The sequence below is a fragment of the Pseudophryne corroboree genome, chromosome 7 (assembly GCF_028390025.1).
Source record: "Pseudophryne corroboree isolate aPseCor3 chromosome 7, aPseCor3.hap2, whole genome shotgun sequence".
NCBI lineage: Eukaryota > Metazoa > Chordata > Amphibia > Anura > Myobatrachidae > Pseudophryne > Pseudophryne corroboree.
The window spans coordinates 449,909,904-449,931,271 of NC_086450.1; the positions used below are offsets into that span (position 1 = coordinate 449,909,904).

Here is a 21,368-nt window from a genome sequence, read left to right on the forward strand (position 1 = left end):
TTCTCTCAAAAAGAACTGGCTTCACTGCCTGAAGTTCGGACGTTGTTACAGGGGTGCTGCATATTCAGCCCCTTTTGTGCCTCCAGTGGCACCTTGGGATCTTAACGTGTGTTGGATTCCTAAAATCCCACTGGTTTGAGCCACTTAAGACCGTGGAGCTAAAATATCTCACGTGGAAAGTGGTCATGCTTTTGGCGGCTTTGTCGTGTAAAAGCCCATATCTGATCTTCCATATGGAAAGGGCAGAATGGAGGACTCGTCCCCAATTTCTCCCTAAGGTGGTATCATCGTTTTATTTGAACCAACCTATTGTGGTGCCTGCGGCTACTAGGGACTTGGAGGATTCCAAGTTGCTGGACGTAGTCCGGGCCCTGAAACTTTATGTTTCCAGGACGGTTAGAGTCAGAAAAACTGACTCGCTATTTATCCTGCATGCACCCAACAAGCTGGGTGCTCCTGCTTCAAAGCAGACTATTGCTCGCTGGATCTGTAGCACGATTCAGCTTGCACATTCTGCGGCTGGACTGCCGCATCCTAAATTAGTAAAAGCCCATTCCACGAGGAAGGTGGGCTCTTCTTGGGCGGCTGCCCGAGGGGTCTCGGCTTTACAACTTTGCCGAGCTGCTACTTGGTCGGGTTCAAACACTTTTGCAAAATTCTACAAGTTTGATACCCTGGCTGAGGAGGACCTTGAGTTTGCTCATTCGGTGCTGCAGAGGCATCCGCACTCTCCCGCCCGTTTGGGAGCTTTGGTATAATCCCCATGGTCCTTACGGAGTACCCAGCATCCACTAGGACGTCAGAGAAAACTAAAGGGTTATTGTATGAGCCATCTGTTGAGAGAGGCTCAGTTATTATTCATACTGTTAACTGGGTATAGTTATCACGAGTTGTACGGTGTGATTGGTGTGGCTGGTATGAGTCTTACCCTGGATTCCAAATCCTTTCCTAGTAATGTCAGCTCTTCCGGGCACAGTTTCCCTAACTGAGGTCTGGAGGAGGGGCATAGAGGGAGGAGCCAGTGCACACCAGATATAGTAGCTAATCTTTCTTTTAAGAGTGCCCAGTCTCCTGCGGAGCCCGTCTATACCCCATGGTCCTTACGGAGTACCCAGCATCCACTAGGGACTACGAGAAATAGAATTACCGGTGAGTAAATTCTTATTTTATATATATATATATATATATATATATATATATATTGGAAATAATAGCCCAGCACTACATATACACACACACACAATATGAAACACACTCACACAGTCAGACTGTAAATTTACACACACCATCAGCCCCCCCTCACACACCCACTCAGACTGCAGATTACACACACAGACTGCCCCCTCTCACACACACACTTTCACACTTACAGTAGACTGCAGACAGACTAACACACACAGACTCACACTGTCCCATACCCCCCACACTCATACTCCTACTGCAGAACACACACTGACTGCAGATTATCTCCTCCCACACCCAGGAAGGCACCTGTAGCAATGGAGAGGTTAGTATTACCTGCCGCCCCGGACATCATCCGGAGTCATACAGAAGCCCCTTCCATGCCACCGCTTCATACTTCACTCCTGCGCATGATATACAGTAAGCTGTAGCGGGGCCGGAAGCTGCTGCCAGGGAGACTCGGCCTGCAAACCTGCACCTCCTCTTCTCCTCCAGGAGCTTGGCGGCTGATGTTAATAAGCTGCATGTTGAGGAGAGGGGGGAGCCGCTCTTTCAGCGCCACACTCCTCCGCTCTGACGGGTTGCTCGGTGACTCGCAGCCGGCTCCTCACTCACCAGCCAACCAAGCATCCTCACTCATGTGCCTGGCCAACTCCGCCTGTCACAGAGGGGGAAGGGGGGAATCGGCACGCTGCAGCAGTAGATAGGGTTATCAGGGGGGGTTTATAGGTACTCAGAAACCCCCCCTGCGTGCGCTAGTGTGGATGACTTGATGAATAGAGATTCAGTGTTCATACCAGCGTCTCAGACCCCTACCATTTGTCCACAAAAGCGTACCCTGGCCTCAGTTATATAAATGGGTGTAGTATGGTATGCCGGCGGCTGGGCTCCCAGCGACCAGCATACCGGCGCCGGGATCCCGACTGCCGGCATACCGACAGCGTGGCAAGCGCAAATGAGCCCCTTGCAGGCACGGTGGCGCGCTATGCGCGCCACGCTATTTTATTCTACCCCCACGAGGGAGAAAAAGTGTCGGTATGCCGGCTGTCGGGAATCCGGCGCCGGTATACTGTGCGCCAGGATCCCGACAGTCGGCATACTGAAGACCACCCGCCCAAAGACCCACTATTTATTTATTTATTACCAGTTATTTATATAGCGCACACATATTCCGCAGCGCTTTAAAGAGAATATTTGGCCATTCACATCAGTCCCTGCCCCAGTGGAGCTTACAATCTATATTCCCTACCACATGTGCACACACATTCACGCTAGGGTTAATTTGTTGGAAGCCAATTAACCTACCAGTATATTTTTGGATTGTGGGAGGAAACCAGAGTACCCGGAGGAAACCCACGCAAGTACAGGGAGAATATACAAACACACAGTTAGAGCCATGGTGGAAGTCGAACCCATGACCTCATTGCTGTGAGGCAGTAATGCTAACCATTACACCATCCGTACTACCCCACTATAGATTGTGCATGGATCACTAGGGCCATTGCAAAATGGTCAGGTAACCTAATTGAGGGGTTAGACTCCTTACCCAGAGGGGAGATTTACTCCTACAGTATATACAGGACTCTCCAAATTTAATGGTGGAGGCCATAAAAATATAGGCTTGCTCCATGCACACACCACGGCCTTGGCAGTGTCAGCACGCAGAGGCCTGTGGCTACGTCAGTCTACTGCGGATGCGGATTCCAGGAAAGGCGTGGAAAACCTACCTTTCACAGGTGAGGCCCTGTTTGGAGATGAACTGAATATGTGGATATCCAAGGCTACGGCGGATAAGTCTACATACCTTCCTTCCGCAGCCCCCCCAGCTAGGAAGACCTACTCTGCTCCAACTCTGCAGTCCTTTCGGACAGCAAAATTTAAGAATAAAACCAAAGGTTCTTCTACAGCTTTCTAAGGCAATACAGGTAAACCCAGAAAACAAGCAACTGCGGGTTCACAGGAACAGAACTCAGGTTGTGTCTCCTCAAAGCCTCAAAGCATGACGGTGGACCGCACTGCCTGGAAGACAGGCAGGTGGGAGCCCAATTAAGCGATTTCAGTCACATATGGGCGACATCATGCCAGGATCCCTGGGTCAAAGAGCTCATCGCCCAGGGGTACAGACTAGAGTTTCAGGAACTCCCACCTCACAAATTCTTCAAATCAGGCTTACCAGCTTCTCAGGAGGCAAGTATTATTTTAGAGGATGCAATTCAAAAACTGGTACAGACTCAGGTCATTGTTCCAATTCCACCTCAGCTACAGAACAAAAGTTATTATTCCAACCTGTTTGTGGTACCGAAACCGGACGGTTAGGTAAGACCCATTTTAAACCTCAAGTCACTGTTCAAATTCAAGATGGAGTCTCTGAGAGCGGTGATCTCAGGTCTGGAGGAAGGGAAATTATTGGTGTCTCTGGATATCAAGGATGCGTACCTTCATATCCCAATCTGGCCGCCTCATAAGGCTTATCTAAGGTTTGCATTACAGGACTGTCACTACCAGTTCCACACCCTGCCATTTGGCCTCTCCACGGCACCGAGGGTGTTCACCAAGGTAATGGCAGAGATGATGTCTATACTCCAGAAATAGGGAGTGAACATAATCCCGTACCTGGATGATCTGCTGATAAAAGCACCATCCAGGGAGCAGTTGTTGGGACAACATTTCCCTCTCAACTCGACTACTCCGGGATCACGGGTGGATTCTGAACCTACCAAAATCTCACCTGGAACCAACACGGAGGCTTCCGTTCCTGGGGATAATACTGGATACGGAGACACAGAAGGTATTCCTTCCATTGGAAAAGGCATTGGTAATCCAGTCGATGGTGCAGGATGTTCTAAAACCAACCCGGATATCGGTTCATCTATGCATTCGCCTTCTGGGAAAGATGGTAGCCGCTTACGGGGCGCTGCAGTATGGAAGGTTTCACTCAAGGTCCTTCCAGCTGGATCTGTTGGACAAATGGTCCGTATCGTATCTCCACATGCACCAGAGGATACGTCTGTCGCCAAGAGCCAGGATTTCTCTTCTGTGGTGGCTTCAGACTTCTCACCTGACAGAGGGCCGAAGGTTCGGGATTCAAATTGGATTCTGCTAACCACAGATGCAAGCCTCAGAGGTTGGTGAGCAGTCACCCAGGGGGAACACTTCCAAGGAAAATGGTCAAGTCAAGAAACCATTCTTCCAATCAACATTCTGGAACTAAGGGCCATATACAATGCCCTTCTACAGGCATCACATCTTCTTCAAGATCAGGCCATCCAGGTCCAGTCAGACAATGTGACGGTGGTAACGTACATAAACCGACAGGGTAGGTGTAGACAACTGGGAAGCAGACCTCCTCAGCAGACATAACCTCCACCCAGGAGAATGGGTCCTTCACCCGGAAGTGTTCGGGTGCTTGACACGTCGGTGGGGAATTCCACAGATCGACATGATGGCCTCTCGTCTCAACAAGAAGCTCAGGCGGTATTGTTCCAGGTCGAGAGACCCACAGGCAGTGGCGGTGGACGCTTTGGTGACTCCATGGGTCTATCAGATGGTGTATGTGTTTCCACCACTTCCACTGATCCCAAGAATTCTCAAAAGAATAAAAAGGGAAAAGGTTCAAGCAATTCTCATTGCTCCAGACAGGCCAAAAAGGGCTTGGTACGTGGATCTACTGGAAATGCTCCTGGAGGATCCGTGGCCTCTACCTCTTCGCGAGGATCTTCTGCAACAGGGGCCGTTCATCTATCAAGACTTACCGCGGCTACATTTGACGGCATGGAGGTTTGAGCGTCAAATTCTAGCCCGGAAAGGCATTCTGGATAGTGTAATTCCTACCTTGATCCATGCCAGAAATGGGGTAACGTCTAAACATTACCACCGTATTTTGAGAAAATATGTCTCTTGGTGTGAAAACAGGAAATTTCCTGCGGTGGAGTTTCAACTGGGACGTTTTCTGCTTTTTCTGCAGTCAGGTGTGGATGTGGGCCTACGCCTGGGTTCAGACGTTCTTGAAAGGCGTTCTGCGCATCCAACCGCCCTTTGTGCCTCCCACGGCACCTTGGGACCTCAACGTGGTGTTGCAGTTTCTACAATCTGAATGGTTTGAGCCTTTACAGGAGGTTGACGTAAAGTTTCTTACGTGAAGACCGTCACACTGTTGGCCTTGGCTTATGCAAGACGTGTGTTGAAATTGGGGGCGCTGTCTCACAAGAGCCACTATTTGATTTTTCATGAAGATAGAGCTGAACTTAGAACTCAGAATCAGAATCAGCTTTATTGGCCAGGTATACTTGCGTATACTAGGAATTTGTCTTCAGTTTGCTATATAACAGCCAAGTAGGTAACAGATAAGCAGATGGGTGGGTGGGGGGGGGGGGGGGGCAAGTAAAGTCACACAGATGGGTATACCGTAGGGACGCAAGTTAGTTACATGTACGTCTAGTCAGCAATTTCTTCCAAAGGTGGTGTCTGGATTTCATATCAACCAACCTATTGTGGTCCCGGTGGTTACTATACCTCTACTACTTCAAAGTCCCTGGATGTTGTGAGGGCTTTGAAAATCTATGTGAAGCGGACAGCGCGTCACAGAAAATCGGACTCGCTGTTTGTGCGCTATGATCCCAATAAAATTGGGTGTCCTGCTTCAAAGCACTCTATTGCTTGCTGGATCAAACTTACTATCCAGCATGCTTACTCTACGGCAGGTTTGCTGGTTCCTAAATCTGTACAGGCCCTCTCTGCTAGTTCGGTAGGTACTTCTTGGGTGGCTGCCCGGGGTGTCTCGGCTTTACAGCACTGCCGAGTGGCTGCTTGGTCAGGTTCGAACACGTTTGCTAAAATCTACAAGTTCGATACTTTGGCCTCTGAGGACCTTCAGTTTGGTCAATCAGTTCTGCAGGAACCTCAGCACTCTCCCACCCGGTTTGGGAGCTTTGGTACGTCCCTATGGTACGGGTATCCTCTAGGACGTAAGAGAAAATATGATTTTAATTACCTACCGGTAAATCCTTTTCTCGTAGTCCGTAGAGGATACTGGGCACCCGCCCTGTGCTTCGTGTGTTCCTGCACTGTTACTTGGTTAAGTATTGTTGTTGGTTCAGCTGTTGCTGTCCGTCATCATGTTTGGTTAGCATGGCTTTCCTCTTGTTTGTGTGTGCTGGTTCGAATCTCACCACTGTCCTTTTATATCCTTCTCTCAAGGTATGTCCGTCTCCTCGGGCACAGTTTCTAGACTGAGTCTGGTAGGAGGGGCATAGAGGGAGGAGCCAGCCCACACTATTGATTTCTTAAAGTGCCCAAGGCTCCTAGTGGAGCCGTCTATACCCCCATGGTACTAAATGGACCCCAGTATCCTCTACGGACTACGGAGGTCATTCCGAGTTGTTCGCTCGCAAGGCGATTTTAGCAGAGTTGCTCACGCTAAGCCGCCGCCTACTGGGAGTGAATCTTAGCATCTTAAAATTGCGAACGAAGTAATCGCAATATTGCGATTACACACCTCGTAGCAGTTTCTGAGTAGCTTCAGACTTACTCGGCATCTGCGATCAGTTCAGTGCCTGTCGTTCCTGGTTTGACGTCACAAACACACCCAGCGTTCGCCCAGACACTCCTCCGTTTCTCCGGCCACTCCTGCGTTTTTTCCGGAAACGGTAGCGTTTTTTCCCACACGCCCATAAAACGGCCTATTTCCGCCCAGTAACACCCATTTCCTGTCAATCACATTACGATCGCCAGAACGATGAAAAAGCCGTGAGTAAAATTACTAAGTGCATAGCAAATTTACTTGGCGCAGTCGCAGTGCGGACATTGCGCATGCGCATTAAGCGGAAAATCGCTGCGATGCGAAGATTTTTACCGAGCGAACAACTCGGAATGAGGGCCTACGCGAAAAGAATTTACCGGTAGGTAATTAAAATCCTATTTTTTTCCCCAACCTTGCTCAGAGACTGTGGGCGTCATTTCCGACCTGATCGTAGCTGTGCTAAATTTAGCACAGCTACGATCACTTACACTGATATGCGGGGGGACGCCCAGCACAGGGCTAGTCCGCCCCGCATGTCAGGCCCGGCCCCACCGCACAAGTACAAAAGCATCGCACAGCGGCGATGCTTTTGTACTTGAAGAGTAACTCCCGGACAGCGCAGCTCCTGCGGCTGGCTGGGAGTTATTCGTCGCGGCCCGGCTCACTGCGGCTGCGTGTGACATCACGCAGCCGTCGCGGCCTGCCGCCCCGTGTGATACGGCCACGCCTGCATTGGCCGGACCGCACCCACAAAACGGCAGCCAAACACCGCCGTGCTGCCCCCTCCCGCCCAGCGACTGCCTCTGCCTGTCAATCAGGCAGGGGCGATCGCTAGGCAACGACAGCCGTCGGCTGTCAGCCATGCACCAGCGCACTGTGGCGCCGGTGCATGCGCAGTTCTGACCTGATCGCTGTGCTGCGATGAACTGCAGCGAGCGATCAGGTCACAATGACCCTCCCCCCGACCCTGAGAGCGTCCTGCTGCTATGTGTGACGTATGTGACTGTGAGCATGTAGCTGAGGATATATTACATCATTGGGGGTAATTCAGACCTGATCGCTCGCTAGCATTTTTTGCAGCGCTGCAATCAGATCAGAACTGCGCATGCGTATGCACCGCAATGTGAAGGCGCGTCGCACAGGTACAAAACGGATCGCTGCTCAGCGATGGGTTTGTGCGAAGGATCCATTCGCATGGGCGATCGCAAGGAGATTTACAGGAAGAGGGCGTTTGTTTGTGGGTGGCAGCTGACCGTTTAAAGGGAGCGGTTGGAAAAACGCAGGCATGTCCAAGCGTTTGCAGGGAGGGTTCCTGACGTCAATTCCGGTCCCGGGCAACCCCTAGCGTGCGATCAGGTCTGAATTTGACCCACTGTTGGGGAATGTGTATGTGTGCATGCAGGCCAGATAGCCTGTCGGTCTATAGAAAACCCCCCCCCCCCCCCCCCCCCCCGATCCCCTCCTTTCCCCGTGCATTAGCACAATGGTGCGAACAGACACTCAGGCAGATGCTGGCTGGGCCCTCTCCCCTTCCACAGACCTCCCAAGCCCCATTCACACCTCTGTGCTAATGTGTAAACCCCCCTCCCTCTTCCCACCTGTCCTGGATCTACCGTCCACAGATGGGTGTGTCAGAGGCCCCCACACTGACTGAGCGCTGCAACTGTGCCCATATCATGTGTTGTAACGATGAACGATACCATGACTTGTGCCCATGCTGCCAGCCAGCTCATAGCTGCTCTGAATGCATATAGTAAGGGGGAGGTGGCGGTGGAACTCCTCTGGTGACGTAGCCACTAATTGCCATTTCCCAATCGATAAAAGCTGCAAGATGTTTATTTGTGCAAATGTCTGTTTGTCCTGGTTCCAGGCGGAGCGCGGCTTCCTGGCGCCTAATCTGGACAGGGGGCCGCATCTGTGTTTTGCAGGTATACCTGGTATTCTGTCCCCCCTCCGCTTTACAACATCCCCCTCTATCATTCAACATTTACTAACCTGCGTGCCCCACCTTTTAATGCAGGCACCAGCCACTATATGTTGTCTTTTCGGGGGTCATTCCGAGTTGATCGCTCACTAGCAGTTTTTAACAGCCGTGCAAACGCTAGGCCGCCACCCACTGGTAGTGTATCTTAGCTTAGCAGAGCGCCTGCAAAAAATTTTTTGTGTAGTTTCAGAGTAGCTCCAGACCTACTCAGCGCTTGCGATCACTTCAGACTATTCAATTCCAGATTTGACGTCACACACCCGCCCAGCGTTCGCCCAGCCACGCCTGCGTTTTCCCTGGCACGCCTGCATTTTTCCGAACACTCCCTGAAAACGGTCAGTTGCCACCCAGAAACGCCCACTTCATGTCAATCACTCTGCGGCAACCAGTGCGACTGAAATGCATCACTACACCCTGTGCAAAACTGCATTGTTCGCTGTGCCTGTACGTCGCGCATTGCACATTGCGCTGCATACGCATGCGCAGAACTGCAGTTTTTTAGCCTGATCACTGCGCTGTGAACAAATGCAGCTAGCGATCAACTCGGAATGACCACCTTCATTCCTCCAATCTCAGGACCCGATACAGACCTGATCGCTGCTGTGCGTTTTTGCAGAGATCTGAGATCAGATAGTCGCCACCTATAGAGAGTGAAAACCTGCCCCGTGCAAGTGTGCGAATGCATGTGCACACTGTGCGAAAACTTCCCCAGACAGAGGACAGCTGCAAATCCTTTCGCAACTCACTCACCATCGAATGATTTTTCCAGAGTGTGCAGTCTGTGCGTAGCCCAGGACTTACTCCTACAGTGCGATGAGAACAGGCTGATCGGGGCCGCAGCTGACGTCACACACCCTCCCTGGAAACGCTTGGGAACGCCTGCATTTTTCCAGACACTCCAAGAAAATGGGCAGTCACCACCCACAAACGTCCTCTCCCTGTCAATCACCTTTGCGAACGCTCGTGCTATCGAAATTTTCGCACCATCCTGTCGCTGATTGGCGGTGCATACTCACACGCAGTCATTCGATAATCGTTCGCTGTGTGATCAGGTCTGAATCTGGTCCTCAGTTATATAAATGGGTGTAGTATGGTATGCCGGCGGCTGGGCTCCCAGCGACCAGCATACCGGCGCCGGGATCCCGACTGCCGGCATACCGACAGAGTGACAAGTGCAAATGAGCCCCTTGCGGGCACGGTGGCGCGCTATGCGCTATTTTATTCTACCTCCAGGTGGGTCGTGGATCCCCACGAGTGAGAAAAAGTGTCGTATGCCGGCTGTCGAGATTCCGGCGCCGGTATACTGTGCACCGGGATCCCGACAGTCGACATACTGAAGACCACCCATATAAATGAATTCTCAATTGTGGGTGCATTATAGGATCATTTATCTCTCCTGCCCGCTACTATCGGAAGATGTGAAATGTTGCACCCCTCACCTGTTTGCACTTTCAGTAATGACCCTAATAGTGTATATAAAGGCTTAAAGTCATGTGTACAGTACAGTGATCTTTCTGTATGCTAAACCAGTATCATTAGTATGCAGCCTACAGCACCATGGCATGGGAAATCAGACTTCAAGTGTTCCAGTAATGATCACTTAGCTTCTATCCACAAGTCCCCCATTGGGTAACCAGTATGGTCAGTTACTGTAAACGACTCCTTCTGCTGTTTACGCGAGTGTACCAGGGACAAGCGCCGCTTAGAAAACGCTCTATTTATTACTTTTTTTAAACAAAATTTTGACCTGCTGTTTGGTACCAATTACATCATAGAGGGCGAGCAATCAGCGGTAAAATGCTGGCGTAATTGGGTAGTTTTACGGATTATGGGAGATTTGGGGCCCAAATTCTGGTGTTTCCAAATCAGAATCTGTATTTCATGTGTGCGTGGTGACCTGTCAAGTATAATTGCATGGCAAGGGATTATAACAAGACAAATACGAATCATAGCATGTAATCATCTTTCTAAAATGCAGCTTAGTGGTTAGCATTACTGCCTCACATCACTGAGGTCATGTGTTCAGTTTCTGGCTAGTGACCATCTGTGTGCAGTTTGCATGTTCTCCCCATGTTTGCGTCGCCCCCCCCCATCCTACCTGGGGGGTGTCTTTTTCTTCCCACACTCCGAAAATATATTGGTAGTTTAATTGGATTCTACACGATGGCATAGTAGTTAGTAATACCACTTCGCAGCACTAAGGTTGTGTGTTAAACTCCTAGTTATGGTCCATATGTGTGTAGTTTGGATGTTTTCTCTTCAAAAAACTTGCTGGTAGATTTATTGGATTCTGCACAGTGACGTAGTGGTTAGCGTCACTGCCTCACAGCACTAAGGTCACTAGTTAAATTCCTGGTTATAACTCATAAATGTGGAGTCTGTATGTTCTCTCTGTAAAAAAAAATACTGTAGTAGGTTAACTGGATTCTGGCAGAATTAACGCTATGGTGGTTTATCCATATATATGGATAAACGACCGTTCAGAATAACGGAATTGACACTTATAATTACTGCTTAACAATTAAAAATGTTGATATTTATGTTCTTATCCTTCAGAGATCTCAGCTGCCTGCACAGCAACCCTGGGCTATATATGTCCTGTGGGGTATCTCCAAGCCGGGATGACCTCTCCTGGTTATTCCACTCTCCCCGAGAGCTGATAACAGTGAGTACAGTAACAGTCTACAACACATGGTCACAAATAACACAAACACAGGAAACATAAAGATGACAGCGTTCTACTGAGCTACAGTGTAGCCAGATCAATCCCTTCATTATATGAAGCACGTTGCTGCTGCCCTGGAATAAATGCCTCATTGTGTGCACAAGTGCAAAATGACTCTGTTACCATTGACGTATAAATAAAGGGCATGGGTGCAGGGCATCTGGGCGCAGCTGGATCATTTTTGCTGCAGCAAGGAAAGGGTTAAACGGGACAGACCCAGGATCTGGTTAAAAAATGCCCCCCTCCCCTTTCCCTCCTTTCTCTCTACCCTTCCCAACTTCCAGATGTGCTGATCAAATAAGTGCTAGAGAGAGAGAGCAAGAGAGAGAGAGAGAGAGAGAATGGGGATTCCTAAAAGGTATTTGAGGGGAGGGGAGGCTGGATGTGTAAGTGATCCTGGTCTGCTATGGGAGGGGTCTCCACCTCCCTTCTACTCCCTCAGTTTCAACTTGATTGTAAACCCAGGCAGTGAGGAGTCTGTTTCGTCCTCCCTGAGCTCAGGACAAGGGGCGCCCTATTATATACCCTGTCCTTGTCTAAGGGGGGTTAGTGACAAGTTCAATAAACCCCCCCCCCACCCAACACCCACCCCCCAGCGCGACCTGTCAATCACCTACCACATCTGGGCACAGCACATGTGGGACTTTGCCTCGATTGCCCCCATCGCTTAAAACCGACAGCAAAAGGGGGCTTTCTTCTTACCCATAGTGCTCGGGGAGGTGGGCAAGAATGTCTCACTTTTCGGTCAACGACCACTTGGAGGGGATCCTCTCAGACTTTGAAGGTAAGATCTATGATGCATATGGTCTACTTGTTAAATGCCAGCTGCCCTCATGGTTCCCTGGACTGGGCGCCTGGCACATCCAAGTGTTGTGCAGTCTTTATAGTTCATATACTGTAAAAGAAAAATGACTTCTTAAATGTTTCTTATTAGGTGGCGAATGCCCAGAGACCGTTATAAATATCTGTGGCTGCTAATGTAGCTGATATGGATAGGGCTTGAGCAGTTTGTGACTCGTTAAACTGCTGTGAAAAGTAGTCTGAATTTTGCCTCTCTCTGCAGGGCATGCTGGAGCTTGTAGTTCCCCAGCAGCCGGCGAGTCCTTTTTTTTTTTTTTTTTTTACCTCAGAACTGTATATACTGGGAGCTGGCATTCTAGGACTATAGGCTGAGTTAAATGTTAATTATTTGGTGTCCTCTGTCTGCACCCCTTCCTACAGTACATACCCATCCTAAATAACAGCAATCTGTTTTTACAGTCCCTTTTATAAAGAGGTATTTCTATCCCTGGACGGTACGTTAATTCTGACTCTCTTATCCTGTGTCTTGCTGTCTGTAATTAGCCTCGCTGGTTTCCCCTCACCCCCCTCTCAGTGACCATTTTATATATATATTATATAATTTATTTGTTGGCTTTAGCAGCTCAGAAATGCTTCATATTGTTTTCCATATTCTTACGTACCCTCCTCCAGTGTATAATGTTACCGTAACCCTGCGTCTCTCGGCCATGGCGCACAGCCAGCCAGATACCGCTGTGTTTTTACTCACACCATCATCACTATATTACGGGTACTAGGTCCTAGCGTGTAATGTCCCCGCAGGGCCTACCGCAATAGCATGTGCAGGGAGGCAGAGGATTACTTTTATGCTGCTTGGAAATATTCTTAGTGCATTTCATGTTCTCCTGTCCCGTAACTTATCTATCCCAGAGGAGGACTTTCCGTTCTGCGAGAGTCTGCGCCTGTTATCAGTCTTCCTCATTTATCCTGTCCTAATGCCGGAGCGTTCCGTATCTTCTCCTTACGTATCGGCTTCCTATAGACACAGGGACACCGCTTCCTCTGGCTTACATGAGACAATGGGCATACTATCGGCTCCAAGCGATTTGTCCGGACAATGGACATACTATCGGCTTTTCCTCGGTCAGCATGGACACGGGGTGGGCTAGTGGCCCCATTCGGGCACCTGTGACTTATCTGGGAGCTGTTGCTGATCAGTAGGTGGTAGGTACACGCATGTGACCAGCTTTGTGGCGTGGTGTGACCATGAGCAGCCATATTGCGCATGGATCTGACTGACCATTGGGCAAATGTGGTGAAGGATAATAGATCATTGATATTAGTTGTAGTTTATTCTGATTAGAAGGGATGTTTGTCTAATGGTCTAGTGAAAGTAGTCAGGCTGGTTTAGGGGGGTCTGTAGGGTAACGTGTTAGGGCAGGCGCTGCTTCTCCTAATCTGAGGAAATAATCTCATCTGGAGATGGCATCACTTATTGCCATCCAGATAAAATGGGAAAATTATGCCGCTAATTCGCTCATCCCTTAGAGTTAATGAAGCAATTATGTAGTCAGATGGTAACGGGTCATGGACTAATGACACGTTCCTGGGTAATGGACTAATGACACGTTCCTGGGTAATGGACTAATGACACGTTCCTGGGTCAATCCTACTGATACCAGGGACATATATAATGAGCCGTCTCTTATAGCTGAAGCTTCAGTGTACAATTATGTTTCTGCTATAATTAGGAGCCACATTGATGATAATTTATTTGTATATGAACTAATGCTGTATGAAGCATGTCGGCCATACACGTGTCACTTGCATGTTTACATACTGTATGTGACATGTTTACAGCTCAGATACTGTACATATGGGAGTGATATACTTACAGTTACTTGTTACTGGGACTGATGCATTCCCGTGTTTTTGCAGGTGAACGCGCATCAACCCGAGAGTTTGGTCCGTGAAAAAGCAAACTACCTGGGACTCCGTCCTGGGTCCCTGACCCTGCTCTTTTTAGTGAATGACATGCTTAGGTACTTGTTAAGACTTGTGTACACGTTATTGGTTTCCATGTTTGTAGTTGCTTGTTACTAGGGACACAGAGTACACGTTAGTGAGATACATGTTTGTAGTTGCTTGTTGCTAGGATCACTGTGTACATGTTAGTGAGTTACATGTTTGTAGTTACTTGTTACTAGGATCACTGTGTACACGTTAGTGAGTTACATGTTTGTAGTTACTTGTTACTAGGATCACTGTGTACACGTTAGTGAGTTACATGTTTGTAGTTACTTGTTACTAGGGACACAGAGTACACGTTAGTGAGATACATGTTTGTAGTTACCTGTTACTAGGATCACTGTGTACACGTTAGTGAGTTACATGTTTGTAGTTGCTTGTTACTAGGATCACTGTGTACACGTTAGTGAGATACATGTTTGTAGTTGCTTGTTACTAGGATCACTGTGTACACGTTAGTGAGATACATGTTTGTAGTTACTTGTTACTAGGATCACTGTGTACACGTTAGTGAGTTATATGTTTGTAGTTACTTGTTACTAGGATCACTGTGTACACGTTAGTGAGATACATGTTTGTAGTTACTTGTTACTAATAGCACTGTGTACACGTTAGTGAGATACATGCTTGTAGTTCCTCGTTACTAGTATCACTATGTACACGTTAGTGAGATACATGTTTGTAGTTACTTGTTACTAATAGCACTGTGTACACGTTAGTGAGATATATGTTTGTAGTTACTTGTTACTAATATCACTGTGTACACGTTAGTGAGATACATGTTTGTAGTTACTTGTTACTAATATCTCTGTGTACACGTTAGTGAGATATGTGTTTGTAGTTACTTGTTACTAATATCACTGTGTACACGTTAGTGAGTTACATGCTTGTAGTTCCTCGTTACTAGGATCACTGTGTACACGTTAGTGAGTTACATGTTTGTAGTTACTTGTTACTAGGATCACTGTGTACACGTTAGTGAGTTATATGTTTGTAGTTACTTGTTACTAGGATCACTGTGTACACGTTAGTGAGATACATGTTTGTAGTTACTTGTTACTAATAGCACTGTGTACACGTTAGTGAGATACATGTTTGTAGTTACTTGTTACTAATAGCACTGTGTACACGTTAGTGAGATACATGCTTGTAGTTCCTCGTTACTAGTATCACTGTGTACACGTTAGTGAGATACATGTTTGTAGTTACTTGTTACTAATAGCACTGTGTACACGTTAGTGAGATATATGTTTGTGGTTACTTGTTACTAATATCACTGTGTACACGTTAGTGAGATACATGTTTGTAGTTACTTGTTACTAATATCACTGTGTACACGTTAGTGAGATATATGTTTGTAGTTACTTGTTACTAGGATCACTGTGTACACGTTAGTGAGTTACATGCTTGTAGTTCATTGTTACTAATATCACTGTGTACACGTTCACGATTTCCATGTTTGTAGTTAGTTGTTACTAATATCACTGTGTACATGTTAGTGAGTTACATGTTTTAGTTCCTCGTTACTAGGATCACTGTGTACATGTGAGATACATGTTTGTAGTTACTTGTTACTAATATCACTGTGTACACGTTAGTGAGATACATGTTGTATTTACTTGTTACTAGGATCACTGTGTACACGTTAGTGAGATACATGTTTGTAGTTACTTGTTACTAATATCACTGTGTACATGTTAGTGAGATACATGTTTGTAGTTACTTGTTATTAATATCACTGTGTACACGTTAGTGAGTTACATGCTTGTAGTTCCTCGTTACTAGGATCACTGTGTACATGTTAGTGAGATACATGTTTGTAGTTACTTGTTACTAATATCACTGTGTACACGTTAGTGAGTTACATGCTTGTAGTTCCTCGTTACTAGTATCACTGTGTACACGTTAGTGAGATACATGTTTGTAGTTACTTGTTACTAATATCACTGTGTACACGTTAGTGAGTTACATGCTTGTAGTTCCTCGCTACTAGTATCACTGTGTACACGTTAGTGAGATACATGTTTGTAGTTACTTGTTACTAATATCACTGTGTACATGTTAGTGAGATACATGTTTGTAGTTACTTGTTACTAATATCACTGTGTACACGTTAGTGAGATACATGTAGTTACTTGTTACTAGGATCACTGTGTACACGTTAGTGAGTTACATGCTTGTAGTTCCTTGTTACTAGGATCACTGTGTACACGTTAGTGAGTTACATGTTTGTAGTTACTTGTTACTAGGATCACTGTGTACACGTTAGTGAGTTATATGTTTGTAGTTACTTGTTACTAGGATCACTGTGTACACGTTAGTGAGATACATGTTTGTAGTTACTTGTTACTAATAGCACTGTGTACACGTTAGTGAGATACATGCTTGTAGTTCCTCGTTACTAGTATCACTGTGTACACGTTAGTGAGATACATGTTTGTAGTTACTTGTTACTAATAGCACTGTGTACACGTTAGTGAGATATATGTTTGTAGTTACTTGTTACTAATATCACTGTGTACACGTTAGTGAGATACATGTTTGTAGTTACTTGTTACTAATATCACTGTGTACACGTTAGTGAGATATATGTTTGTAGTTACTTGTTACTAATATCACTGTGTACACGTTAGTGAGTTACATGCTTGTAGTTCCTCGTTACTAGGATCACTGTGTACACGTTAGTGAGTTACATGTTTGTAGTTACTTGTTACTAGGATCACTGTGTACACGTTAGTGAGTTATATGTTTGTAGTTACTTGTTACTAGGATCACTGTGTACACGTTAGTGAGTTATATGTTTGTAGTTACTTGTTACTAGGATCACTGTGTACACGTTAGTGAGATACATGTTTGTAGTTACTTGTTACTAATAGCACTGTGTACACGTTAGTGAGATACATGCTTGTAGTTCCTCGTTACTAGTATCACTGTGTACACGTTAGTGAGATACATGTTTGTAGTTACTTGTTACTAATAGCACTGTGTACACGTTAGTGAGATACATGCTTGTAGTTCCTCGTTACTAGTATCACTGTGTACACGTTAGTGAGATACATGTTTGTAGTTACTTGTTACTAATAGCACTGTGTACACGTTAGTGAGATATATGTTTGTAGTTACTTGTTACTAATATCACTGTGTACACGTTAGTGAGATACATGTTTGTAGTTACTTGTTACTAATAGCACTGTGTACACGTTAGTGAGATATATGTTTGTAGTTACTTGTTACTAATATCACTGTGTACACGTTAGTGAGATACATGTTTGTAGTTACTTGTTACTAATATCAATGTGTACACGTTAGTGAGATATATGTTTGTAGTTACTTGTTACTAGGATCACTGTGTACTCGTTAGTGAGTTACATGCTTGTAGTTCATTGTTACTAATATCACTATGTACACGTTCACGATTTCCATGTTTGTAGTTAGTTGTTACTAATATCACTGTGTACATGTTAGTGAGTTACATGCTTGTAGTTCCTCGTTACTGGGATCACTGTGTACATGTGAGATACATGTTTGTAGTTACTTGTTACTAATATCACTGTGTACACGTTAGTGAGATACATGTTGTATTTACTTGTTACTAGGATCACTGTGTACACGTTAGTGAGTTACATACTTGTAGTTCCTTGTTACTAATATCACTGTGTACACGTTAGTGAGTTACATGTTTGTAGTTACTTGTTACTAGGATCACTGTGTACACGTTAGTGAGTTATATGTTTGTAGTTACTTGTTATTAGGATCACTGTGTACACGTTAGTGAGATACATGTTTGTAGTTACTTGTTACTAGGATCACTGTGTACACGTTAGTGAGTTATATGTTTGTAGTTACTTGTTACTAGGATCACTGTGTACACGTTAGTGAGATACATGTTTGTAGTTACTTGTTACTAGGATCACTGTGTACACGTTAGTGAGTTATATGTTTGTAGTTACTTGTTACTAGGATCACTGTGTACACATTAGTGAGTTACATGTTTGTAGTTACTTGTTACTAGGATCACTGTGTACACGTTAGTGAGTTATATGTTTGTAGTTACTTGTTACTAGGATCACTGTGTATACGTTAGTGAGATACATGCTTGTAGTTACTTGTTACTAGTATCACTGTGTACACGTTAGTGAGATACATGTTTGTAGTTACTTGTTACTAATATCACTGTGTACACGTTAGTGAGATATATGTTTGTAGTTACTTGTTACTAATATCACTGTGTACACGTTAGTGAGATACATGTTTGTAGTTACTTGTTACTAATATCACTGTGTACACGTTAGTGAGATATATGTTTGTAGTTACTTGTTACTAGGATCACTGTGTACACGTTAGTGAGTTACATGCTTGTAGTTCATTGTTACTAATATCACTGTGTACACGTTCACGATTTCCATGTTTGTAGTTCCTTGTTACTAATATCACTGTGTACATGTTAGTGAGTTACATGTTTGTAGTTACTTGTTACTAGGATCACTGTGTACACGTTAGTGAGTTACATGTTTGTAGTTACTTGTTACTAGGATCACTGTGTACACGTTAGTGAGTTACATGTTTGTAGTTCCTTGTTACTAATATCACTGTGTACATGTTAGTGAGTTACATGTTTGTAGTTACTTGTTACTAGGATCACTGTGTACACGTTAGTGAGTTACATGTTTGTAGTTACTTGTTACTAATATCACTGTGTACACGTTACTGAGATACATGTTTGTAGTTACTTGTTACTAGGATCACTGTGTACACGTTAGTGAGTTATATGTTTGAAGTTACTTGTTACTAGGATCACTGTGTACACGTTAGTGAGATATGTGTTTGTAGTTACTTGTTACTAATATCACTGTGTACACGTTAGTGAGTTACATGTTTGTAGTTACTTGTTACTAATATCACTGTGTACACGTTAGTGAGTTACATGTTTGTAGTTACTTGTTACTAATATCACTGTGTACACGTTAGTGAGTTACATGTTTGTAGTTACTTGTTACTAGGATCACTGTGTACACGTTAGTGAGTTATATGTTTGAAGTTACTTGTTACTAGGATCACTGTGTACACGTTAGTGAGATACATGTTTGTAGTTACTTGTTACTAGGATCACTGTGTACACGTTAGTGAGATACATGTTTGTAGTTACTTGTTACTAATATCACTGTGTACACGTTAGTGAGATACATGCTTGTAGTTCATTGTTACTAATATCACTGTGTACACGTTCACGATTTCCATGTTTGTAGTTCCTTGTTACTAATATCACTGTGTACATGTTAGTGAGTTACATGTTTGTAGTTACTTGTTACTAGGATCACTGTGTACACGTTAGTGAGTTACATGCTTGTAGTTCCTTGTTACTAATATCACTGTGTACACGTTAGTGAGTTACATGTTTGTAGTTACTTGTTACTAGGATCACTGTGTACACGTTAGTGAGTTATATGTTTGAAGTTACTTGTTACTAGGATCACTGTGTACACGTTAGTGAGATACATGTTTGTAGTTACTTGTTACTAGGATCACTGTGTACACGTTAGTGAGTTACATGTTTGTAGTTCCTTGTTACTAATATCACTGTGTACATGTTAGTGAGTTACATGTTTGTAGTTACTTGTTACTAGGATCACTGTGTACACGTTAGTGAGTTACATGTTTGTAGTTACTTGTTACTAATATCACTGTGTACACGTTACTGAGATACATGTTTGTAGTTACTTGTTACTAGGATCACTGTGTACACGTTAGTGAGTTATATGTTTGAAGTTACTTGTTACTAGGATCACTGTGTACACGTTAGTGAGATATGTGTTTGTAGTTACTTGTTACTAATATCACTGTGTACACGTTAGTGAGTTACATGTTTGTAGTTACTTGTTACTAGGATCACTGTGTACACGTTAGTGAGTTATATGTTTGAAGTTACTTGTTACTAGGATCACTGTGTACACGTTAGTGAGATACATGTTTGTAGTTACTTGTTACTAGGATCACTGTGTACACGTTAGTGAGATACATGTTTGTAGTTACTTGTTACTAATATCACTGTGTACACGTTAGTGAGATACATGCTTGTAGTTCATTGTTACTAATATCACTGTGTACACGTTCACGATTTCCATGTTTGTAGTTCCTTGTTACTAATATCACTGTGTACATGTTAGTGAGTTACATGTTTGTAGTTACTTGTTACTAGGATCACTGTGTACACGTTAGTGAGTTACATGCTTGTAGTTCCTTGTTACTAATATCACTGTGTACACGTTAGTGAGTTACATGTTTGTAGTTACTTGTTACTAGGATCACTGTGTACACGTTAGTGAGTTATATGTTTGAAGTTACTTGTTACTAGGATCACTGTGTACACGTTAGTGAGATACATGTTTGTAGTTACTTGTTACTAGGATCACTGTGTACACGTTAGTGAGATACATGTTTGTAGTTACTTGTTACTAATATCACTGTGTACACGTTAGTGAGATACATGCTTGTAGTTACTTGTTACTAGGATCACTCTGTATACATTAGTGAGATACATGTTTGTAGTTACTTGTTATTAATATCACTGTGCACACGTTAGTGAGTTACATGTTTGTAGTTACTTGTTACTAATATCACTGTGTACACGTTACTGAGATACATGTTTGTAGTTACTTGTTACTAGGATCACTGTGTACACGTTAGTGAGTTATATGTTTGAAGTTACTTGTTACTAGGATCACTGTGTACACGTTAGTGAGATATGTGTTTGTAGTTACTTGTTACTAATATCACTGTGTACACGTTAGTGAGTTACATGTTTGTAGTTACTTGTTACTAGGATCACTGTGTACACGTTAGTGAGTTATATGTTTGAAGTTACTTGTTACTAGGATCACTGTGTACACGTTAGTGAGATACATGTTTGTAGTTACTTGTTACTAGGATCACTGTGTACACGTTAGTGAGATACATGTTTGTAGTTACTTGTTACTAATATCACTGTGTACACGTTAGTGAGATACATGCTTGTAGTTCATTGTTACTAATATCACTGTGTACACGTTCACGATTTCCATGTTTGTAGTTCCTTGTTACTAATATCACTGTGTACATGTTAGTGAGTTACATGTTTGTAGTTACTTGTTACTAGGATCACTGTGTACACGTTA

General features: G+C 44.6%; 1 protein-coding gene across 3 annotated transcripts in view; it reads left to right on the top strand.

The window, feature by feature from the left end:
- SEPTIN12 (septin 12) overlaps positions 1-21,368 on the top strand; it is a 331,103-nt gene that overhangs the window by 23,388 nt on the left and 286,347 nt on the right. For 2 of the 3 annotated variants that reach the window (XR_010182135.1, XM_063935046.1), the window contains exon 1: positions 11,743-12,193. Coding sequence is in view for 1 of the 3 variants with exons in the window: in XM_063935046.1 (XP_063791116.1) it covers positions 12,139-12,193 (55 nt within the window). In the remaining 2 variants the exon portion in view is untranslated. Of the gene's footprint in view, positions 1-11,240; positions 11,350-11,742; positions 12,194-21,368 lie in introns of those variants that run through there. The other variant, XM_063935047.1, reaches the window with a different exon arrangement.